At 40.6% G+C, this 21,932-nt stretch overlaps 1 protein-coding gene and 1 long non-coding RNA gene across 4 annotated transcripts in view; one reads left to right on the top strand and one right to left on the bottom strand.

Moving 5' to 3' along the window:
• LOC143164263 (uncharacterized) overlaps window positions 1–5,887 on the top strand; it is a 35,843-nt gene extending 29,956 nt beyond the window's left edge. Inside the window, exon 3 of the long non-coding RNA XR_012996042.1 lies at window positions 3,619–5,887. This is a non-coding gene — a long non-coding RNA (uncharacterized LOC143164263). The remainder of the gene's footprint in view (window positions 1–3,618) is intronic.
• Window positions 1–21,932, bottom strand: part of CNTN6 (contactin 6) — a 158,117-nt gene that overhangs the window by 8,532 nt on the left and 127,653 nt on the right. For all 3 annotated transcript variants that reach the window (XM_076346681.1, XM_076346682.1, XM_076346683.1), the window contains exons 12-19: window positions 16,716–16,843; window positions 9,216–9,391; window positions 8,758–8,875; window positions 7,737–7,895; window positions 7,495–7,644; window positions 3,745–3,815; window positions 912–1,146; window positions 238–353 (exon numbers count right to left, since the gene is read on the bottom strand). In XM_076346681.1, the coding sequence (XP_076202796.1) occupies window positions 238–353; window positions 912–1,146; window positions 3,745–3,815; window positions 7,495–7,644; window positions 7,737–7,895; window positions 8,758–8,875; window positions 9,216–9,391; window positions 16,716–16,843 (1,153 nt within the window). The remainder of the gene's footprint in view (window positions 1–237; window positions 354–911; window positions 1,147–3,744; window positions 3,816–7,494; window positions 7,645–7,736; window positions 7,896–8,757; window positions 8,876–9,215; window positions 9,392–16,715; window positions 16,844–21,932) is intronic.

Raw genomic sequence — 21,932 nt, 5'->3', positions numbered from 1 at the left:
GCCATCACAAATGATTAATCTTGAGGTTTGAATTTACATTACAAAAAGTCTGTGACAGAGCTGCAGTCCTGGTCTGTAAATGCTTGTGATTATCTCAGGTGAAATGTTGCTAATGAGAGTCGGGTGAAGGGCTCCATTGTCTGTTAACTTGGAAGCAAAGGAGGAGGGACTAGAAGACAAATGTGGCTGGGAAAGGGACATCTGTAAGGTGTCAGACACCCGCACCAGCTGCCTCACCTCGTAGCCCAGCACCCTGCCCGTGTGCCTGTTCCACGCGATGGGCTGCCAGGAGACCTCCACCTCTGCCGCCGAAACGCTCAGCGCCGAAGCCCCCGCTGGTGCTATCTGTGGCTCTGGGTGATGGGAGAAAACACAGCTGGTAGAACATTTGTGTTACCAAAAGAGCGTTATGTCAAAACTGAGGGAGATTCAAGAAAAGAGGAAGAGGTTCTGGGGGGAAGCAGCAGGCGGAGGCTCAGGAAACCTGGTGTGAATCCCTCGCTTTGCTGCCCGTTTATTCTGGAATATCAGCAAAACCGTAATTTTTCAAAATTGGTCATTACCCATAAGCTGGGACAGATTTTCAGAGGAGGTCAGCTGCACTGAGTGGTCTGAAAAGTTAGATCCTCTGAGCGCTACGCTTTTGAATGTCTCCTGATTTTCCCAACCCACTCAGTGGGAGCTCCTTGGGGACAAAGAAGTTGAAACATGCTGTCTACTTAAAGTGATTCTGAAAACCTGCCCCTTGCTTTTGTTTACTTCAATTTCCCATCTTCTGCCTCGTGTCTCTTGTCAATCTTCAATGAGCAGCTTTGAGCAGGCTCTTTAGTATCCCTGTAGAGATCTGTCTGATCATATCTGGGACCTATTGATGCGACACGACCATTAATAACAAGAGTAACACGCATTACCGTCTTCTCCTGAGTAGACGATGGATATGGAGCTCAGGGTCCCTTCTCCTTCGTTGTTGTAGACACCAACTTTCACTTCAAAAGGAGAGAGAGGTGTAATGCTTTCATTCCTATAAACATATTTGTTTGCTTCTACTGAAGTCACCACTGCTTTTGTCCAGGTTGTTGAGCCGAGAGGACGAAACATAATGATGTAGCCAAATCCTTCCCCATTTTGTAGTTCTTCTGGAACTGGCTGTAGTGACAAGGCAGTCAGTCAATAAGCATTTGCAAGTACACACTGTTTTAATTGAATCTTCATTCTCTGAGTATATTTTAGTTGTATTGATTTAGTTGACTGTGCCTTAGAGAAGATAATAATGTTTGGTCCATCAGTCAATGTAATATTGAAATAAAAATCAAAATAATAAATCTATTAAGGCAATCAATTTAGAAACAAAAGATCTGATCAGCTCCATTAAAGTTATTCTCTTTCAGGCATGAAGTTTTCAAAATTAAAAGCATTTCATTCAGTACAGGTTGTAGCTGATTTTTTTCCCCCAGGGGTATAGGAATGCTAATTTTAAATAAATGATTTTTAAAGAAAAAAAAGAGTCGGGAAAGGAGCAAATGTATACACAGAAGTGTGTGTCAGCTGTATATTTGCCTGCATATAAGTACAGTACTTACATATTTTTTTTAGCACAAGTGAAAGTCTCAAGTGCATGAACATATTTAAGTTTGTTTAGAACAAAAATGTTATTGCAAGTCAACATGGCAAATTAATGTTTCTATTAATAAAATCTCATGTCAAGTTATGTATTAATGACTCGTACTGAACAAGCAATTACATCAACACTCTATCCAGCATGAACTTTTTTGTTTTCTTGGGATAAAAATACTTCTACATTCGCTTCTCAAAGCAAGAGAACATTTATGAAACAAGAAAAGATCAGTAGTACATGGAGGAAGGAAGCATTTCTCAGCAAAACTTCATTTATTTTAGATGCTTGCATCAAATTAAGGTGCACAGAAAAGCAGCCATGAAAAATGGTGCAAAAAGAGAGAGAAAAACACAGGGGCAGAACCGCAGCCCCTGTGATCGTTCCAGGCTCCAAGCTCCTCTCCTGCGGAGAAACGACTGGGAGCACTAATGGTATGAGAAGATGGGAGAAAAAAAATCAGGAAGTACGTCAGAAGATTTCAGGGCACATATTTTATTTTTTTCTTCATAAATTCCTTCTAATTCTAATAATAACCCTGGCCTGGCATATATAACAAATGTGCCTTTCCTTAAGTGTTTTACAAACATTAATTCCCCAATATGCCCCCTTCTAGCTCTTTTCCAGTCCTGAGAGAATTAAGTGTGAGTGATGATGGTGCACTAGGGATTTATAAAAGTTCAAGATACTTTCTAGAGCATTTAATTTGTTTTTGAGGCTTCTGTGACCTCAGATTTAATCAAGATGTTTAGCGAGTTCATCACAGAAAGCTGGAGAGTCGTGTTCAGTGTTGTTAGTTTGGCATAATTAGTATTTCTTCTGACTTTTTCAGAACACACTATGGAGTCCAAAGGGATAATTTGATTGAGATCTCTCAGGTTGTTTTCAATTTTCATGTTCTTCTGCTCCCAAAGAATAGATCAGTAGAGGAGAAAATGAAACAAAACAGTGAAAGATGCAGACGGAGGAAAATGTAGTTCAGTAAAAGTGAAGTTTCACTCTGTTTGGAGCGTGGAGGGGGGAAGCATTGGCAATGCTATTTATCTAGTGGGGATTTTTTAATTTTGGCCTCATTTTTTTCCTATCACTTCCCTTCCTCCCCCCAAACACTGGTTAAATGGCGCAGGTTTTTAGCATAGAGGAGAATACAGGTAACTCACTCAGCTGATGAATAACATCATTTTTAGCTTAATTTAATTCCTTATTGGAATGGAACTGGAGGCCCTGTCCCAAATTAAGAACTAGACAGAGGACATCTTGTGCATCCTCTGAGGCAGTCACACCTGATAGTAAGATACATGGGAAGGCTGCCTGGCCCCTGCCCTCCAGGCTGGGTGCTGCTGACGGCATGGGGTAGCTTCTACTTCAGTCAGATGTCCTCAGAGCCAGGGGAGAGACTGAATTAGGTGAGTCACGTTAACTTCACGTGTTATTTCTCAGCGGCAATGAAAAACCCAGAGGGTGGGAGCTGTGTTTTGGGGAGTTTTTCCATAGGGGCTTGAGCCCCGACCAAGCACCTGCCCCATCACCGCACGGGCTTTGCAAGATGCTGCCTGCCTTCATCGTGGTGCCCACGGGGAGGCTGCTGGGTGGCTGGGGAAGGAGGGCTCCTTCCCACACCGCTTCCTTTCCGCTCTCTGAAATGACCTGCGCTCACCCATTGCAACTTGTAGTATGGTATTAACTGTTCTGAAAATGTATCTTCTCTCCTCTCGCTGGAGTGCTGGAGAATTAAAGGGCTCATCTCCTTTAACGCATAATAGGATATGTCTTGTCAGCACAGTGTCCCAGAATGAAAAACATGTAAACAAAAGTATGAAAAATGTTAATGCAGAAAATGGCCAAGCAGATTAGTGTGTTAAGCACCTCCTGTACAATGGAGATAAGAGGGTTATACAGACTTCTAAACATCTTTATGACATGCCTCTTAAACTGTTTATTTTTATAAATTGTTTGCTATAACACAGAAAACTTGCTGTATATCTTACGGGCTGTTTTCTCTCCAGATGCAGGGTGAAATCCAGGCTCAGCCAAAGCCAATGACCAAAAGCCTTTGGATTTCAGCGGTGCTGTGATTTCACCCATGGACCCTTCCCCATTAGACAGCTTAGGCTAACTGAGCTAACGATTACCTCCCATGTGATGACCAGCTCAGAACGGCTCCCTCCTCCTCCGCTGATGTTCGTTGGTGCCACGACAGGAACTGGAGAAGAAAAGACGTTGGTGCTCGCAACTACCCACCACTACTGCCAGGGGTCTTGTCAACTGGATGATTAGAGTTTTTCCTAGCTCACGTGCAGCTATTCTGCCTTTCAACACGTAGAACAGGGACTATATTATATAACAGTACATTTTAAATGAACTGAAATTGTGTTTACACATTTTCAAGTTTATAAGGCTGAAGCCACAGATGTATTTGATACATGAGTACCCTGGTTCAAAAAATTAATTAAAGAAGCTAGTAGCATCAAGTATCTGACATTATTATGCCTCATCAACTAATTGGCAAAATGATGTTCCATTCAGACTGTAGCTGCAACACTACTGATTTACTAATTATGCATTTGTTCAGTAAACATGTTGTTGGAGCAATATATTAATTTTTTTAATTGGCTGTATGCTTTTCTTAGGAAATTCAAAACTCTTAATTTGCTTTTCTCCTTCTCCCAACACTGTAAGTGTCCAAAAGTTCATCGATTAGAGCTTGATTTCCCCAGCGTTGCTCCAGGTGTATGGCACCATAGGTACAGGGTCGAGGTCAAGCAATGTGCTGGTGTTCCAGGCTGAAGGTGCTTCTCATCACTCAAACGGCTCTTGGTGGAGAGGCAAGGAAAATATCAACATTTCTTGCCTCTTGCTCTATATTTCCATAAACATGCCCACCCCATTAGCCTATAAATATTGACAGTTTTGGGGAACTGGTTTGTGATGTAATGGATGGAATTTAGACAGACCAGCCTTGTTCTTATTGTATAGTTTGCTTTAGATCTACTTGCAAGGATGATAACATGTTCCTTTTCAGCTGCTGGAGAAGTATAAAAAAGAGGACAACTCTGGAACTGACTGAGACAGAAACCCCCTATAAGAGGGCGTTTGTAGTGTTTACCATCTCCAAACCCTCGGTACTATTTTTAGAAAGTTCAAGATTGTTTTGTCATTCCCTTCATTCAGCTCTCACCGTCTGACAATTGGATGTGTTAAGACAGGGCTGAGGACAGGGTCAGAAATAGATGGGACAGTTATATCTCTGAAGTTTTTTCAGAGAGTTTGGCAAGTTTTGCCACGTCCGCCTGCCCTTCCCCACGTCTTCCACCCAGCGTTAGCCCAGCTCTGGTAGAGGCAATAAAGGCAATAGCCCTTTAAGTTCACAGAAATTTATGTGAACCCACTACCACTGCTAGATTCAAGTCCACATATAAATCTTTCATCCTCTCTAGAAATGTAGAATTTTCATGATAATTTTGTTGTGCAGTCATAAAAGTGAGTGCAAGTGCAAACGGACAGGCTCTTTTGGAGAGTTTAACATAGGTATTCAATTTTGTCACCCACAGTCAATGTCTTTGTGCACATCAGAGGCAAATAATCTAAGACTGAAAAGAACAGCATTAAAGGAAAAAATGACAAAACAGACTTGCTGACAAAACAGACTTTCAAGCCTAGCATTTCATGAACCAGTTGATGCTCAGTTAGTTCATGTGTTAAATGTGTTCAGTACTTACTACATTTGCATGGGGAAAAAATTTGCACTACTGCTCAGCAGAGCCTCAACTGGGTCATAGTTGAGAAACATGAAAAGTTACAGCTGAGTGCACCAACAGAGGCTCAATTAATTCTCAGCTCCATTTTAATGAAATGAACAGTGGCTCATTTGCATCCACAAATCTACTAATGCTCAGATTGCAGCCGGCAAAATAGCTATTATAACAGCGCAGTTCAAATTCACCCTTTCATGGCCAGCCTTTTGCTGTCCACACTGTCATACTGTTTTCAGTTTCCTATTCTGATAAAAAAAATAAAGGTAAGCTGTTACTTCTCCCACTGCACAGCAATGTTTTGAGACAGAATGATTTACAGCAGTGAAGGGGTTAAGCAACTAAAACCTGAAGTGAGTCTTTCTATTCCTTTTGTTAAGCTTCAGACAGTGTTACACTGTAAGGAAATCATGTTCCTTGTGCTATTGCCATGATAAATAATATTAATTTTATTGTTTCTTTCTCTTTCTAGCCCTAGTCTTGTGAATCCCTCTAATAAAAAAAAACGCTTTAAAAGATGAAAGCTTTTACTGACTGTATAGGTTGTTTTGAATATCACACTTTACAAAGCTCCGTGGTGGCAACAGCAAGAAAGACCTTCTCAAGACTAATTTTGATTTCATGATCAGTCATGTAATGGAGAACATATATCTGTGATGCTCTGCTGGGAAATTTAGAAAATCTGGCCTCCTCCTGTCTCCAGCTTTTCTTTAGCCTTCCCTTTTCACATTGCTCCTTATTCCCTGCATGTGAAAGTTTCCTGTGGTTCTTCTGCTGGAGGAAGGGGTCACGTACCACTGGGGCATGCATTCCCCCGGCACCTAAGCCCAGGCAGGATCAGTGCATCTTTCCAGGCTGGAGGCTCTCAGGCTTTTCCCTTTGCCCCTTGGCAGCAGCCTGCAATCTGCTTTACTACCACACTGGCCAGGTAGTCCTGACTGCTGATAAGACTCATTTGATATCTCTCTGCACCTGGAAAGCTGACAAAATCTATCAAAATTGGTGTTCTAATGATCAAATTGTTTTTTCTGGCATCAGTACTCAGTATAAGTCCTTGCTTCAACAATAGGAAAAAGAACTTATTAAATTTAAATCAACTGATTTAATACATTTTGAAGTAATTCTGCCTTGGGACAAATATTGTAGGTATTAGGAGAAACAAATGGATCCCCCTTTCTAAGCATATATGTATTTTCTGCTGTATAATGTACACTACTGTATTTTGAGTTCTGTCTTGAAATGCAGCTTGCCAAACTTCAGAGCTTGGTGAATGAGATAAACAGAGAAGTGAAAGTGGATTGTAAAAGCTGCTTTCATTTTACTGCTTTCCATCCTATAAATACTGATTTTATAGGTGGGAGAGAGTTGATAAGCAGGGGGCTGGGAGAAACATAAAACAAACCAAAGGTTTGGGCTTCAAGTAAATTGTACCAAACTGAGTAGGTCAAAGGACTGACAGTGTCAGTCATCCAAGAATAAGTCTTCTTCCTATGAGGTTCCAAATCCCAGAAGATAAATGAGTAAAGGTTAGACAGACAGATAGTAAGGATCCTGTCCTGGAGTCAGTGGAAGCTATTAGTTTCACTGGGCTTTGGATGCTGTAATTTATTTCCTCCAGTTAAAGCCAATATCCTGTCCCCACCGATGCTCAGACACCAAACACGCTTTGCAGCAAAGGCATTACATGCTTGTGCTAGGATATGCCAGAGAGCTGGCTTTATCATTTTCTGTGCAAGTCCCTGAACGGGGTATAAATGTGGTTATAATTGGAAGAAAACAAATGTTGTTTCCCAATTGCTTGAATGACAGCGTGTGTTCAGGCATGGGGATTAGATATATTTTGGGACGTATCAAAAGGAGGAAGCATGGGCCAGCTCCAGCCTTTATTGCTGGCCCAAGTGATCTCCAAACCAGAGAGCAAAGCGTGTGGTACCTCAATCATGTCCAAGCATCCCTTGCATCGGTAGTGCAGGTCTGCTGTCATGAAGCCATAGCAGCCACAGACTGAAATGCCAGACAGATATGTAAGTAACCCTGCAGGAGTGAGTGGCTCTGCTGCAGTGAAATTCTCACACTCGGGAGGTGGCAACGTGTCTGTGTGGAAAAAACTGACAGAAACTAGGGACTTACCTGCTGCTTTAGTTTTCAGTAGAGCTGATGGTCTGCTTGGCTCCCCAATTCCAACACTATTGCTGGCAACCACACGAAACTCATACTCAACCCAAGGGCTTAAGTCAACCACTGTTGCCTTGTGAGTCCTACCATTAATGACTTCAGGAACTAAAGGCAAAATAAGCATGTCAATTACAACGTATTTTTGGAGTAATTAATGGTATATGCAAAAAATACAAGGCAACTCTCAAATTGCTCACCTGTTGAAACTGCCTGCCATCCAACTGAGAAAGGAGTTCTCGTCTGAACACTGTAGATCTGGACTGGACTATTGTTATCTATTCCAGACTTCCAGGATAACACAGCAGTAGTGCTAGAAATATGTTCAACTTTAACATCTTCTGGTGGACCTGGGGGGCCTAATACGATTAGCATTTTAAATGAAGATATTAGGAAGAGAAGATTCATTGCTGGGTTGGGCAACTCTTACTTTCTCGAGCCAGTGGAGTTATTCATGAAGCTGCAGTTTCATAAAAGCAGCACAATCTCTAAATGATGGCTTCAAACCTGTATTACATTTTTCTAATTAATGAGGGGTTTTGAGTCAGGAAAATGAATGTCGTTACGTTACTAACATGAGAAATATAAACAAGGGAATGATTTTTTTTCTGACAAAGAAAGTTACCCAATGTGTCTTTTGTTGAACTATCCAACATTTTCAGAATTCCTGTTGAATTTAATCAAAACTGAGGTTTAGAAAGAATACGAGATGGTGCATTACACAGATTTCTGATTTCTGCTAGGGTTTAGAGGGTCTGCTCCCATCACAGCATTTCTCTTGCCGCTGGCGGTAAAAAGATTAGTTAGTTGACCATAGAAAATAATTTTTCATATTATCTCCAAACAGTGGAAAGGAACCAGGTCTCTTGGTTTTTTTCCAGCCTGCACAGTGACCCAGAGATGCCCAGCAAGGAGCTGGTGACAGCAGTCTACTGAAAGTGGAGGACTTCCCTATGCCCTGCCATATTGACCTGGGTGGCCAGAAAAGTTTACCTTCCAAAGAGGCCATGGCAGAATTGCACAGGTCTCCCTGGCTTAGCTGCACACTAGGATCATGCTGGCCAGAATCTCAATCCAGTTTTGGGGCCAAGGGTACAAGACATATAGCATTTCACTATTGAAATGTTGAATTGATATCCTAGGAACCATTTAAACAACAGTGGATGTTAAGAATTTCTAATTCCTCCAGAAGATATATGTGTCTACATTTAACAGACATACCTCTTACAATTACATCTACTGTTGCAGATTGACTGTCTAAAGTTGTTTGTACCATGCACACATATTTCCCAGAATGATGTAGCTGAATATTTCTTATCATCAAATCCCCAACAGATTCCTGGAGATACAAAGAAAGTAAACTAATCACTCACAACATGCTTTCCATACTGGACATTTTTATAAATTGCTCAATATTAATAAAAAATTCAGCTTTTAAATTAAAATATTCATAGCTATCATCAGTTTCTTTCATGTGGACATTTTTATTATGGCTTCACAAATAACTCAAGTGCCTTTATGAAATTTAAGAAAGAAAAATAAATGGCTGCAGCCCTTGTAAAGAAACAGTGATTTGCCATGCATATAAATAGCGATGGAAGAATTATGATAATTATTTGTGTCGTCTAAAGACTGTGGCAAACAGTTTCATTAAGCACTAAGGAGTTTAAAAAACTTACTCTTCCAATTCTTTCAAAATGATGTACTCCTCTATTAAAATCAATTGTATTGCCATTGAATGACCATGTGAACACCACGTGAATGGAGGGGTCATGAGACACCTGGCATGGAAGGACTATGCTTTCTCCAACTGTTACATCCATATTAGAAGGTGGAATAGTAATTACAGTCCTTTCTGTGGAGACAAAAAAAAATTCCTTTTTATTAACTTGCTTATAAAAACAGTAGATTTTGAATGAGTTCTGTACCATTTGTGAAATGATTTAAAATTGGCCCAAATGTTCCATAATAAAGAAAATTCGCTCTAATACGGTGATGATTTCAGAACACTCTCACCCGTGTGTAGCCTATTACTTTTGCATTATCAATACAACGAACACGCTGTGTGCCTCTGAGAGTAAGCGGATGTCAGAGGCAACATGCTAAATTAGTCATATGTTACTTTGTAAAGCCCATAGTCAGCAGGTATGATTTCAGCTCAAAAAGCGCAGAATTCATTATTAAGACAGTTAAAAATATGCCCACGGTTCTTCAAACTTGAAAATCTCTCCTTATAGGAAACTGCAGCAAAAGCAAAATTGCTGTTCAACTCCGCTTACTTCATACATTGAGATCCTTAATCTATATTAACGTTAGAGGTAGTTTACTGCACAGTGTTGCTCACGTTACAGCTTCAAAGAAGATATCTTCACAGACAGAAAAACTATTTATGTAATCTTTTTTAACCCCTTACACTGGGAAACAAACTTGCAGCTTTTATTAAGGGAAGCAGTAGCTCGCTGAAGGGGAAAGAAATAGGTTTATATGGCTTCACTTCTGTTGATATGACTGGCAGATAGATTAGAGAGAACAACCACTTTGTTGTAAGCAATTCCCTTGAATAAAGCTTTTGTGCATGAAAGTGTTACAAAATGGTGAGAATTTAGAGGCACATGAATAAAATGAAAGCAGAATCTATTCAACAATATTAATACGCTCTGAAAATAATGTGAGAGGAGGAGAAGAAAATTTGCACGAGCTGTATTAGTTCAGCGTTCATTCTGGTTTAACCCTATGTGTTAGAAACGTACTTGAAAATTCAGGATTTTGGTTTTACCAAGGCCTTGGTTCCAAAGGGTTCATGCATGATAGGGCATCCAAACCCTTACCTTCAAACACATTTTTCGTTCAGACTGTCACCATCATTGCAGTAACTGATTAATATGTGGGTACAGACAGGCAATATGGGCTGAAACTTGAAGGGCTTCTTCCCAGCACCTGAGCTGCACTGTGTGAGTGACTGTTACGGCAGTGGTCAACTAGAAACAAGATAGATTGTTGCATTTTCTGCTAACCTTTTAAAATAAAACGGGATCCCACTAGTTTCAGTGATATACCTGCTGCAGGCATCAGGTAATGTTTTCCAAGGAAAACAAAGAACTTTTGTCTGATTTTTATTATTATAGACAAATTAGGTGGTTTTTTTCTGGTATCATTAAGCGAGTGTCAGAGGTTCTCATGAGTTAGAGCTCAGACTTGGAACGCGCTTTCTCAGATTTCTCTGCGTACTCTGATTGCTCTTCGCAACTACGTCAAACTATCATTGTGGCAGCTCCATCGGTTTGTCTGAAGTCAAGGACTGCAGAAACGTGAAGGCCTCAGATGACTGTCTTGAAGATACTTGAACATTAGGTTAGAGAAATCTCTTCCTCTCCCTGGAAGCAGTGTGTCAGATGCAATAAATTCCAGATGATTCAAGGGCTATATTCTTTGTTGGCACAACTCCACTGATTTCAGCACATGCTGGCAAAGAACTTGGCTCCATAAATCTCAAATGAAGTAATTCCATTGTGAAGTACAGGTAACTTTTATAGAATAATGCTGAAAAATATCTGGGAACTACAGAGAACCTCCACAAAGTTTTCTTTTCTTGCTTTTTCTCCTGTACTTCTTATTCTCACAGCTGAACTAGAACTGTGTGAATTACACTCTAAGGAAAGAAATTCTATTACTTGCAATAATGCTGTATATGTTAAAAAAAGAAAAAAGAAATAATGCCCTGGTGTACGTTAAAAATTGGAAAGTTACTTTCATGATAGCTGGAACTTCTCTTTGCCACTAGCAGTTGGAGAGGCATGATCTGCTGACCTGATAAGGTCCTCCAAACTCATCATCTCTTCCTTCAAAGTCATCCTGTAAGACTCTCTCCTTCCTTAAACCTATAAACCTTGTGCATCTCTACACTGAGCTTTTAAAGCCAATGAAACATGGCATTGAAGAAGCAAGTCTTCCCCTGAACACCACGATCAACCTCAAAGTGGAAATTCTACGTTGCTCTGAACGTTTATGGTATGCTTTCTTCCAGACTCCACTTGGGTTCTGTCTGCTCTGTCTTTAGCTGTGCAGGAGAGATGTCTCCACACATATTCTCTCATAAATGATGCAAAAGGTTATGCCTAGTTTACAAGAGGGTGTTGAAGGGTCTGGCTAGTCAGCCCGGGCTGTCCCTCAGCCCATGTAGCCCCTGGGTCTGACCTGTGCAGTGGAGCTGGGAGAACCAGGAGGTGGGAACTGGCTCCCCTGAAACCGCTGCAGAGGGTCACCTCCACAGCTCCTGTCTCCTGTACAGTGTGACTGCCCCTGGGAATGGAGAGGGCTGGCCCTAATAAGGCTCGTTTACAATGTCAATCAATTAGATGGGCAATAGCATGTTTCCTGGGCCTTCCATCGGTAAGCTCAGTATCTGGATGTGAGTAAACAGTGGTTACAGGGTCCAGCTTCCCAGGCCTCTTGGATAGTCCCAAAGCCTAAGATGAGCTCCTTGCTGCCAGGTATAAACTGCTGCTGGTATTTTATCTGTCTTGCTTAAAGCTGACTAGGATGTATCTGTTTTGCACTGCTTTGATGACAGCCTGAAGAGACCCTTTGAATTGGGTATTCTGCTAAAACTCCAAATCAAGGCACTTATGCCAGGGATGAAATGCACCTTTTCTGCTTTAGTTAATTCAGCATTAATAAAACTTTGCACCACTACTGCATTTTCCATGTGTCAAGTACTCCCTGTCCTTCAAATTTCTCTTTAAAATATCTACCCTTCACAAGACCCACATCACGTCTACTGCCACAAGACTTAATGCCACCTCATTTTGTAGCTCCTGCTTCTCTGTATTGGATGGTTGGTCACCAGGATCGGTGCATTTTGACTCTTCTACAATGCACTGTGTACAATTACAGCATTCTATAAATAAGTAAAATACTATCAATAAAATCAATTTATTTTTATGGAAAGGTCGAAGTAAGACTAAGCAAGAATGATACAAACAGGATTGCATAGAATTTGTAATCAGATTCAACAGTTACATTCTAAACCCCACAGAATACAAATAGAAAATAATGTCCTGTTTTTTGTAAAATCTTTAAGCCTCCATCAAAGCCAGTTGTCTATTGTACAAGAAGGGGCCATTAGCTCCAGCTGGTTGTAATGAAACTGGCTGGGAATTTTCTGAAACTTTTCTTCATCAGAAGGTTCCAATAATATTATGGTTGCCTCATTAGTTCTGCCATGTAATTTCTTGTGTCATTATTTGATCACACATTCAAAGAGATCAGAAATAAGACATCTGCAATCCTGTTGTTATGGAAAGTTATTAGAAGGAATAAAAATTCCAGAGATCACTTATCTGTTAAAGCCTGTGGAATGCCTCCTTAGGGAAAAGAGAAATATTTTGAAAAAAATGCATTCCATGGAACCCTCTAGTGAAACGGGTATTTTGGAATATCAGAACATAAAGATTTCTTCTTACAACACAACAAATCCCGATAGTTATATGCTGTTAGTATTATAAGAAGTCTACTTTCTTACCGGCATGAACCTATTTGCCTCCACCAAATAAATATTGAAAACTGTCCTTTTGTGAATTATACTGAGTTTGTGTGTGAGGTATGAGGTTTTAGTAGTATTAGCAAAAAAATCCATTTTATTACAGTATTATCATCCTCTTGTATCTCTTGTTCTAGCCTGCTCATATGCAGTGACACCACTGATGTAAAGTGGCATTTTCTGCTTCTTTTATGGGGTTGTCTTTAAGACTTCCACCTCAAATACTTTTAAAAGCTTCTTAAAAGCTCTTGGTTCTACATTATCTATCTATCTTGCTTAGCAACTGCAGACATGCGTTATATGGCAAATCCCATTCCAGAAGAGAAAACAGATAAGATGTTGCGAATGCTGGAGGTATAATAAAGACTTCTCACACAAAGAATAAACAACTCAATGAGCAGCAATAAACTTAATTTGCACATTAGATATGCTTTTCCAAGTTCCGACATTTCAGTTGAAAATAATGCTGAAGCAATGAGGCCTATAATTGAACAGCCAAAACTTCTCCAGAGGGGAAACAAAAACAAATGTTCCCTACAAACAAGATCATTTTTATACCATGTTGTTACTCAGTGTTTTAATAAACTTCATAAATGCCAAACAAAATATTTTTTCATGTTTTAATGTGACTTTCCCATATTGCTCCATTAGGAGGTATGTATGTGATATGTGAAATGGTATATAACCTTAATAAACTCAGAGCTGCCTAAACCCTAAACTTGGTTTATTCATTGCTAGCTGTGCTGTAACATCGCCTCAGATTGAACGTTGCACTGCATCAAGGCTAATTGCTCTTTCATAATATGAGTATGAAAAAGATTTTTGCCAGATGCAGTAGGTTAGGGAGGAGGTCATGCCTGCAGGCAACAGTAACCATTCTGAAGTCACTGAAAACAAGAATATTAAGAAAAAAGAAAGAGTTACAAATTACATTTAATAATGAGCTCTTCTTGTAACTACAGACATTATTATTGTTAGCTGTTTTGCAAAACTGCTTAATATGCTCACTATAATCTCAGAAGTTCCACTTTTTAACCTGTTCTCCTCATTTAAAGTCAACAAATACGAATACTTTTATAAGAAAATGTCTGTATTGAAAAGATCGTGCAGGAGCAAAGAGAAAAAAAACATACTAAGTTTGCCTCAGTTTTCCTTCTTTTTTTTTTCTGTCAGTGATCAAAGATCAGAGCATAGTCATTTCATACGCTGCTCATAGGAATATCTATACAAACCTCTTTTCATGTCCTCCAGCTCTGGACTAGTCTACCTGAGTGATAAGTTTGTACAAATTCTTCTTATTAATGGGGATAGACCATCCATCAGCACAGCAAAAACTTGAAGCAAAGGACTGCTTTGGACATAATGTACTTCAATGTGTTCCACAATGTGTTTAACTGTGTTTCAAAGAAGGGTGAAAAATACTGCAGGGAAGACACCACCCTGCAGAGCATCACGGGACTGGGACCAGAGCCAGAGCGTGCGGTTACACCAGAAGATCAGCCCCAGCACAGACAAAGCTGCAGCTTTGGAGGGAAGGAGAATTACAGCAGATGTGACCATTCGATATGATGTGTCTCCTAGCCCTGAACATGATTTTCTGGATGTTTAAACTGATAATCACAGGATGGCTCTTAGGGAAGTTATTTATACACCTCCAACTAAAGCATCACAACATCCTCAATTAAAATTCCTGGCCTCACTAAGGTGGTCTGAAAAGCTGAACTAGATGTTGAAGTTGCCAGTGTTTTCAGTGGGAGGACTTAGACCCCCATCCAAAAGCAACAGAGACTGCTCAATAAATTGCCTAGACCAACAGGAGAAGCTGAGCAGAGCCACGTGCCCGAACACTGGCTGTGCCCACTGCAACTTTGGCTGACAGCAAGTAAGGATTGTCACCCAAGTGGGATCTTGCACAAAAGGTCCTCTTCTGTGAGTGCACACCTTCCTGGGCAAGCGGCACGCTGCTAAAAGCAACAGTGACCGGGGGGCTGTCCACCTTTTGCTCTAATGGTTGGAGTCTCATGGTTACAGCGCTCATCCAGAGTACAGGAGACCCAGGGTCAAGTCCTTCCCAGTCAAGGGTTGTGAACCCTGTGCCTCCCACTTCTCTCAGCCATGACTTTGTACAAATCCACTCCAGTCGGAGAAGAGCTGAGAGCAAAGAAAGCAGCAGCCTGGGGGAAACTTGCCCCCCCCCCCCCCAGTGAGGGCACGCAGTGAATATAGAGGGGGGGAAAGGACAGAACAAGGAAACCTGGTTTGCCAGTCCTAAATGTTATTTCTGTTTTATATGCAAGTGCTACAAAATGTGACTGGTAGACAATTACCTGCACTTAGTGCCTTAATCAGAAACAAGGTGGGGAGAAAGGAAAAATAGAAGAGGAAAGCATGACTTCCATTGGAGCTGGAAGTGTTATGCAGTCAGGTCAGGCCTTGCTGACATCCGTACAGAGTTTGGGAAACACCATGCATAACTAGTTAGTTGCACTATGGCACATCTCATCAGATCCCATCAGTCAATTTGTCTTAGAGGACGTAGGATTTGGCTTTTTATAATGGTCCTGATCGGACAAGTTCATAGTGATGACTCTCAAAGAGGCAAGTCACTTTCTTTTTAAGGAGAGAATTAAAATTTTATCTCATATACATAATGGAGAAGAAAATAATGGTAATGTGAGAGGAGGATGTTCTTCATTCTCCCTTTGGAAAAAGATCTGTTTAGTTACATCAACCTGTAGTTAACAGTTGAAATGGTTTAATTAAACCAAAATCTAGTGTAAGAAAATATAAGCAAAAAAAGCAAATGCTTTCAGACAAAGGGGTATCCTGTGAAATGAGGTGTCTTAGTATCAATATCCAGGAAAACAAACTAGTCTGAAAGAGTAGATTCCCTAACGGATCCCTTGTTTTATCATTAATGCAGCAATTAGACTGGGGGAGGGCTGTCAAAGATGGCCATTTTAATATTCAGAATCAAAAGCCCTGTGAAGGGCCAAAGACGAGTTTTTGCCTGGCTCTGATTTGTTTTGGAGTTATTTACCAAAGTAGCGCACAGCAGCTGGGATGCAGAGAAGGCGTGGGTGGCTTCAGGATCTGCAGGAGTGCAACGTGTGCAACATATATCTGCCCCACGCTGAAGAAAATAAACCCGCCTGATTTTCAGCTTACTTCGTAACATCTGATTTCCTTTTGGCACCCCAGCTTTAAAGTCTCTTCTGCAGTCTCAGATGTGATATAAATTGTAAATGAGCTGAATAATCTCATCCAAGCACACTGCACAGGGAACACTGAACCTCCACACTGCCTCGGTGTCGTTTCAGACTCTGGCTGTCCAACGCCTGCAACAGGGCAGCCCATACCTGCGACGTCTGAATGGTACTGCAGTGCAAATATCGTTATTCATGTTACTACCTGTTTCTGGGGATATCTTGGGAGACCTCCCTGATAAACAAATTGATCATCAGAGTGGTGCAGTCATGAGGTTTTCTTTGCTGCAGGCAGTGGAGAGCTCAGTTTCAGCTTTAAACTGCAAGTAAAAACCTGTCACTACTAGCAGTGATTGGCAGACTTGGGCATCCCAATGAAAAAAAAGCACATACTTTCTAATATTCATAAAGCACAAAAGAAAATACTAAAGTACCTTTCACAATCAGGTTCCCTGAATTTCTGGCAACTCCGAACTGATTTGTTGCTATACAAGTGTACACCCCGGCATCCGATTTGGTGATGTTATAGAGCCTGAGACTGCCATCCTCGAGTAAGATGACCCTGGGGGAAAAAAAAACAAACAAAAAAGAAGAAAAAAGGACTTCTGTTACAGGAACTGTAACAGAAATGCAATGCTACTTTTAATATTTAAATGCTTCCATTATACTTTTTCTCTTCTACAGCAAGCCGTGTATCAACCAATTTTCACCTCTGCTTATTATTGATATCTATATTAGGAATATTATATTGACATACTGGAGTTGACCATTAACTTGTCTAGCTGACCTTCTTGCAGCAAAATCTGGAGTCTCAAGAGAAAGAAGGAAGACCTAACTTGTTACCTAATTGTGCTATATTTTACCATGGGGGGCTTTTTTTTTCCAGATCCCAGTGCTCCTATGCCATACTAATGTTGTGTCTGAGCCCAGCTGCCTGTGCAATTTTGTCAGGATTATTAAAAGACATTAGCAGACTAGCTGAGATGCTGAAATGCCACCTCACAAGCCAAGGAGCCAAACCAAATACATCGCTGTCTCATAGGGCCCCCAAATCACCTTATTAGTCACTATGTTGTTTACACCAGTTTGCAGAGTATTGGGTAAATTGCATTTAATAGTAATTCCAGGACCACTCCTGGGTTTTATGGACAAAATTAATTTCTAAGCTTGTTCATATGCTTCTTCATGTCAATGAGATACTTTAGGATGCAAGTCAGTGCAGAGTTTGGCATATGTTTTCCTCAGGTAAGCGTTCACTGCATGGCTGGCACCTTTTTGCTTTTACATACAAAGACAGCACTTTGGGGTTTTGGGATTTTGCTCACAACTATACAGAACACATATCAATCAAAGGTAGAGAATTTAAAAATAAAACTGAATTAGGTAAGCAATGAACTTTGGACAGAAAATAATATTATCCTGTAATGTTTTGTTAATTTTGTGTCAGTTCTTCCATCCACCTATGCCACCTGGTAGATGTTGAAGTACTTGATCAATTTTTTCTGAGTTTAGAAGGACAGTGGGCTGAAAGACATGAAGTTCCTGGAAGTTTCATGAAAATGGGGTCAAGGTCTCTATGTACAGCCTCTCTTGCCAGTAAGGCTACTGCATGAGCACACTCCTTAGTAGGCATCGGAGAATCTGCACCCAACCGGGGAAGAGCTGCACTCAAACGCCACGCTTTCTTACATCTGACAAAATCCAGCTGTAAGTCACAAATCCACAAGAAACCAGCCTTCATTCATTCCAGCCCTCACAGAAGCACCGCATTATTTTTTTATATTCCTCTTTTAATTGACATTTAAATCTCATACAAGAATCCTTTTATAAAAAGGAAAATATCTAATTCATGCATCACAGCTTGGGTATTTAATATTTATTACTAACAACATAAGATTGGATGATGTAATGAATTATTTAAGGAAACGAACAATAACAAGAGCAGAAGTTGAAGCTGGCAGTAATATCATAGCCATTAAACACACAAAAAACATCATAGTGTCTTGCTGCATTCCACTCTGGTATTTATACTCTTGTTGCTATATGTGTAACACACATTAGACCTTGTTGTGCTTCCCATTATATGCTCCCAGCCTCTCAGCTGATGGAGAGAAGCCCTAGACTTGGATTTCTGGTGGTCTTCTCGCTTACATCCCCCCAGTTTCACGTCTCCCTCTCTTGTCTGACCTTACCCTGCTGAAAGATCTGCTCCTGAGCAGAGGTGGATTTAGGAATGAGAAAAGCTGAGATGTCCCCGCGGTGCCGGGCACTCTCTCACTGGGGTGTGGAGCTGAGAGGGGAAGACATTTAAGCTTGAATGAAAAATCTTTGTTACCTTGGCAATAATCACCAGATACTGCAGCAGTTGTTTGCATGCAATTTGTAGCACGATGCGAAAATAAGTTTGGGTTTAATAATCCATCATATATCCATATTAAACTGGAGAGGAGCAAAATATGAAGCAACAAAGTATGTTCTTCAATATAATGATGTATCAACTAAATGACATTTTTCAGATAAGGAAGGATGAATAAGCAAGAAAGAACTGAGCCTTTCTGATGGCATCACGACACAGTGCATCAAAAGGAGAGACTACGGGTGCCTCTCCCTCTCAGTATGGGGACACACCTGAAGACAGTATTTCAAAGGCAGGTTTAAATATGAAGAAACATTTGCAAGTATTTCACTTCTGCCTCTGCAATTTTCTTTGCATTAATGATGCGTTTCTTCACATCAGTTTGCACCAGCCACAAGAAAACACCCTCATTAGAAACCGCTGGTGATAAAACAGTTGATTCAATTGGCTGGTTAGCTAACATACGGTGGCTTCATCGAACAGTATCAAAAGATATTCAAGTGTGAACCAGCAAACGTTCATAAATTGGATACCTGAATAGTAAGTTATAACAAGTCACCGTAGCATCTTTCTCACCATCAAATATTGATGCCCTGTTGTTTTTACTGCAGTTGCACCGAAAAGCTCCGGGTACAAATTGGAATCCAGAAGAGGGCATGAGGCAAAAAAAAGACAACCCCGGTCCCCAAAAGCTTCCAGTGTAGGTAAATACACAGGAAAAACAGACTGTAAAAATACAGAATAATAAAGGGGAGAATCTTTGAATGCGCAGGCTCTGTGCTTAGCCCCCTATGGATTTCTGGCTAGGGCTTTTTCACCGAAGTGTTGTCATGTCTAGCTCAGATTTTTTTCCCTGTATTCTTCATTAGGAATTGAGACCTGAATAATCCCAGCTTCCTGGTTTATCCACTAAGAGGTGTTTGTACCCACTCAAGAGCTGACAAGGTAACATTTGATCTGAAGAAATACTGTTCTGAAGCAACATTTCAGTAACTGGGCAGGCTGAGGATGGAATGGCTCTTTGAATGGATCAAAACGGAGCTTAGCGGGAAGCTAAGAGAAACCATGAGCTAATAAAAGCTTCAGAGTTGTTTGAAACAGAGGTCATGCTACCTAAAGACAATTAGGGAGCTAGCAGTAAATAAGATACTCAGGCAGAATTTATGTAAAAGCACAAAGGACTCCAGAGTAATTAGTTAGCGGAGAAGGGAATTAAAGAAGAAAAAAAAAAAGTGAGTGATTTTCAGCTGTACTGAGGTCTGTGTCAAGAGAGGGATGAGAAAGCAGAGCACAGCAGAAAATAAAGATGATGCATTTCAAATGCAAGAAAAAAAAGCAATGTGAAATACCGACCCAGCTGCCATGAACAACAAAGTTGCCATAAACTTCCTCAGAGCCACGACTTTACGCCGGGGGTGGGTTCAGAGGGGCTGCACTTTATCCTCTTCCATTTGTCTTTCAAATAATGGAACTGTGATTCTGAAGGCAATGGGAATATTTCCTTTAATGGGCTTCGGATCAAGCTCTAACAAACGATTTAAAAAGCAGCTGTGAAACGCATGTCTCACCTGCTGAAAGGCTTGCTGAAAACCGTTACTTTTCACAACATTTTAGACTGCGTGAAGGCTATAGATAGTAATTCTTAGCATTTGCATCAGAAGACAAGGTAATTCCAAGTACTGCGACAAGACAGAAAAGTTTAACTTGTCCAATATAGTGCAAGTAGAATATTTTGTCTGCCAGGAGAACTGGACTTCTCTCAATAAGTAAATGAGTGTCTGTCGAGGGACAAAAAGCAAAAGATCTGAAGCACATCTGATAAATGCATCTCTGCAAAGAAGGAGCTACTTGGGACACAGCTGTGACTAAAGCCCTGTTGCAGCAAGGGATTGCTTACGCATAAGCCTAACTCTAAAGTCACATCTCTGACTTATAAAATGCTTAAATACTTATCAGACTAGTGCTAATGCCTATGTTCCTCTCTGAATTACACAGGTGCTACCTCTGGGTAAATAGCTCAATTAAGCAAAGTTGCTATGAGGAAAAGAAGAGATGAAAGTCCAGTTACATAAGTCCATACAAAGTTCCTGCACACAAGGGCTAATCAGAAATGCCCAGAAATATCATTCCATATGTACCAAGCTTGGGAACTTACCTGCAAAAAGATGGATATGTTGGATGCAGTTCACTTCATGCGGATCATAGGAACATAAGGCAGCTCTTAAAGCCCAGTTCAGAGGCATGTCTAGCCAATTTCCCATCTGCAGGATGCCCGCGGCAGAGGGCGGAGGGCAGGGTGGGATGCAGCAGCAGGTACCACAGTCCCTCCCCAGCACCGAGTGACCTGTAACCCAGGGTCTGGACCTAGAAATAGTGCTTTTCTAAACAGGATGAAATCTGTCTTCAGGAATGAATCCGAAGCTCCTTGAGCCTCTGCAAACCTTTTGTCCCACAACAGTTTGTGAGAAGTTTTTCCCCAGTTTATTTAAGCATAGTGTAAACGACGTCCTTTTATTTGTTTTTAATCTACTCATTCCATTGGATTGATCCATGTCCTTGTCCTCTCTGAGTGACTCCATTAGTATACGAGATAAGCATTATCCACAGAAAGGGAAAACAAACAGCCTACCCAAGATCTGCTGGAGTCAAAACCGCGTCATGTTCAAAAAGAAGAGTTTGCAATGTTTCTGCAGAAGACATGAGACTGGGAAGAAGTGAGAGCTCATTAAAATTGTCACACATACTTTTTAAGTAAAGAACTTGAGAAATCAAGCAGGGATGATAGGTACAGCTTTTAATTAACCAGGCCAAACAAACCATCTCCGAAAGTGTTGTCTCATGTGAACAAAAGATTGTTGATGGCTATTTGCTTTGATCTTAAGAGCATGAAAGAATAATATGTATTTAACAAGGCTGATAGAAAAATAAAATATGAGAAAAGAAAGAGGTGTCAACTCATTAGATTTTTAAAGTGCAGCAGAGGTAATTTTTGTGCCCTGTTTTATTGTTCAGCCAATCTGTTTTAGAGAGAGGTGCGATTTTAATTCATGGATGTGGATTGCATTAATTCAATACAGCAAATGTCTTTGAAATCCCCATCAAAATCAGTTGAGCTGCAATGGTGTAAAACTGGGGGTGAATCAAGCCTACTTTTGCAGATTTCAGCACTGCCAGTAGGGTAGATATCTCTTCAAGGGCATAAAATAATTCCTTTCAAAATAAAGTAACCCTGATACTTAATGTAAAGATTCACTCTTCTTTTCTCCTGTCTGCCTCTAATATCAAGTGTCTGACA

Source organism: Aptenodytes patagonicus, chromosome 8, assembly GCF_965638725.1.
Source record: "Aptenodytes patagonicus chromosome 8, bAptPat1.pri.cur, whole genome shotgun sequence".
NCBI classification, from domain to species: Eukaryota; Metazoa; Chordata; class Aves; order Sphenisciformes; family Spheniscidae; genus Aptenodytes; species Aptenodytes patagonicus.
The sequence above is the reverse complement of the archived record's forward strand: the minus strand, read 5'-3'. Positions and strand labels throughout refer to the sequence as shown.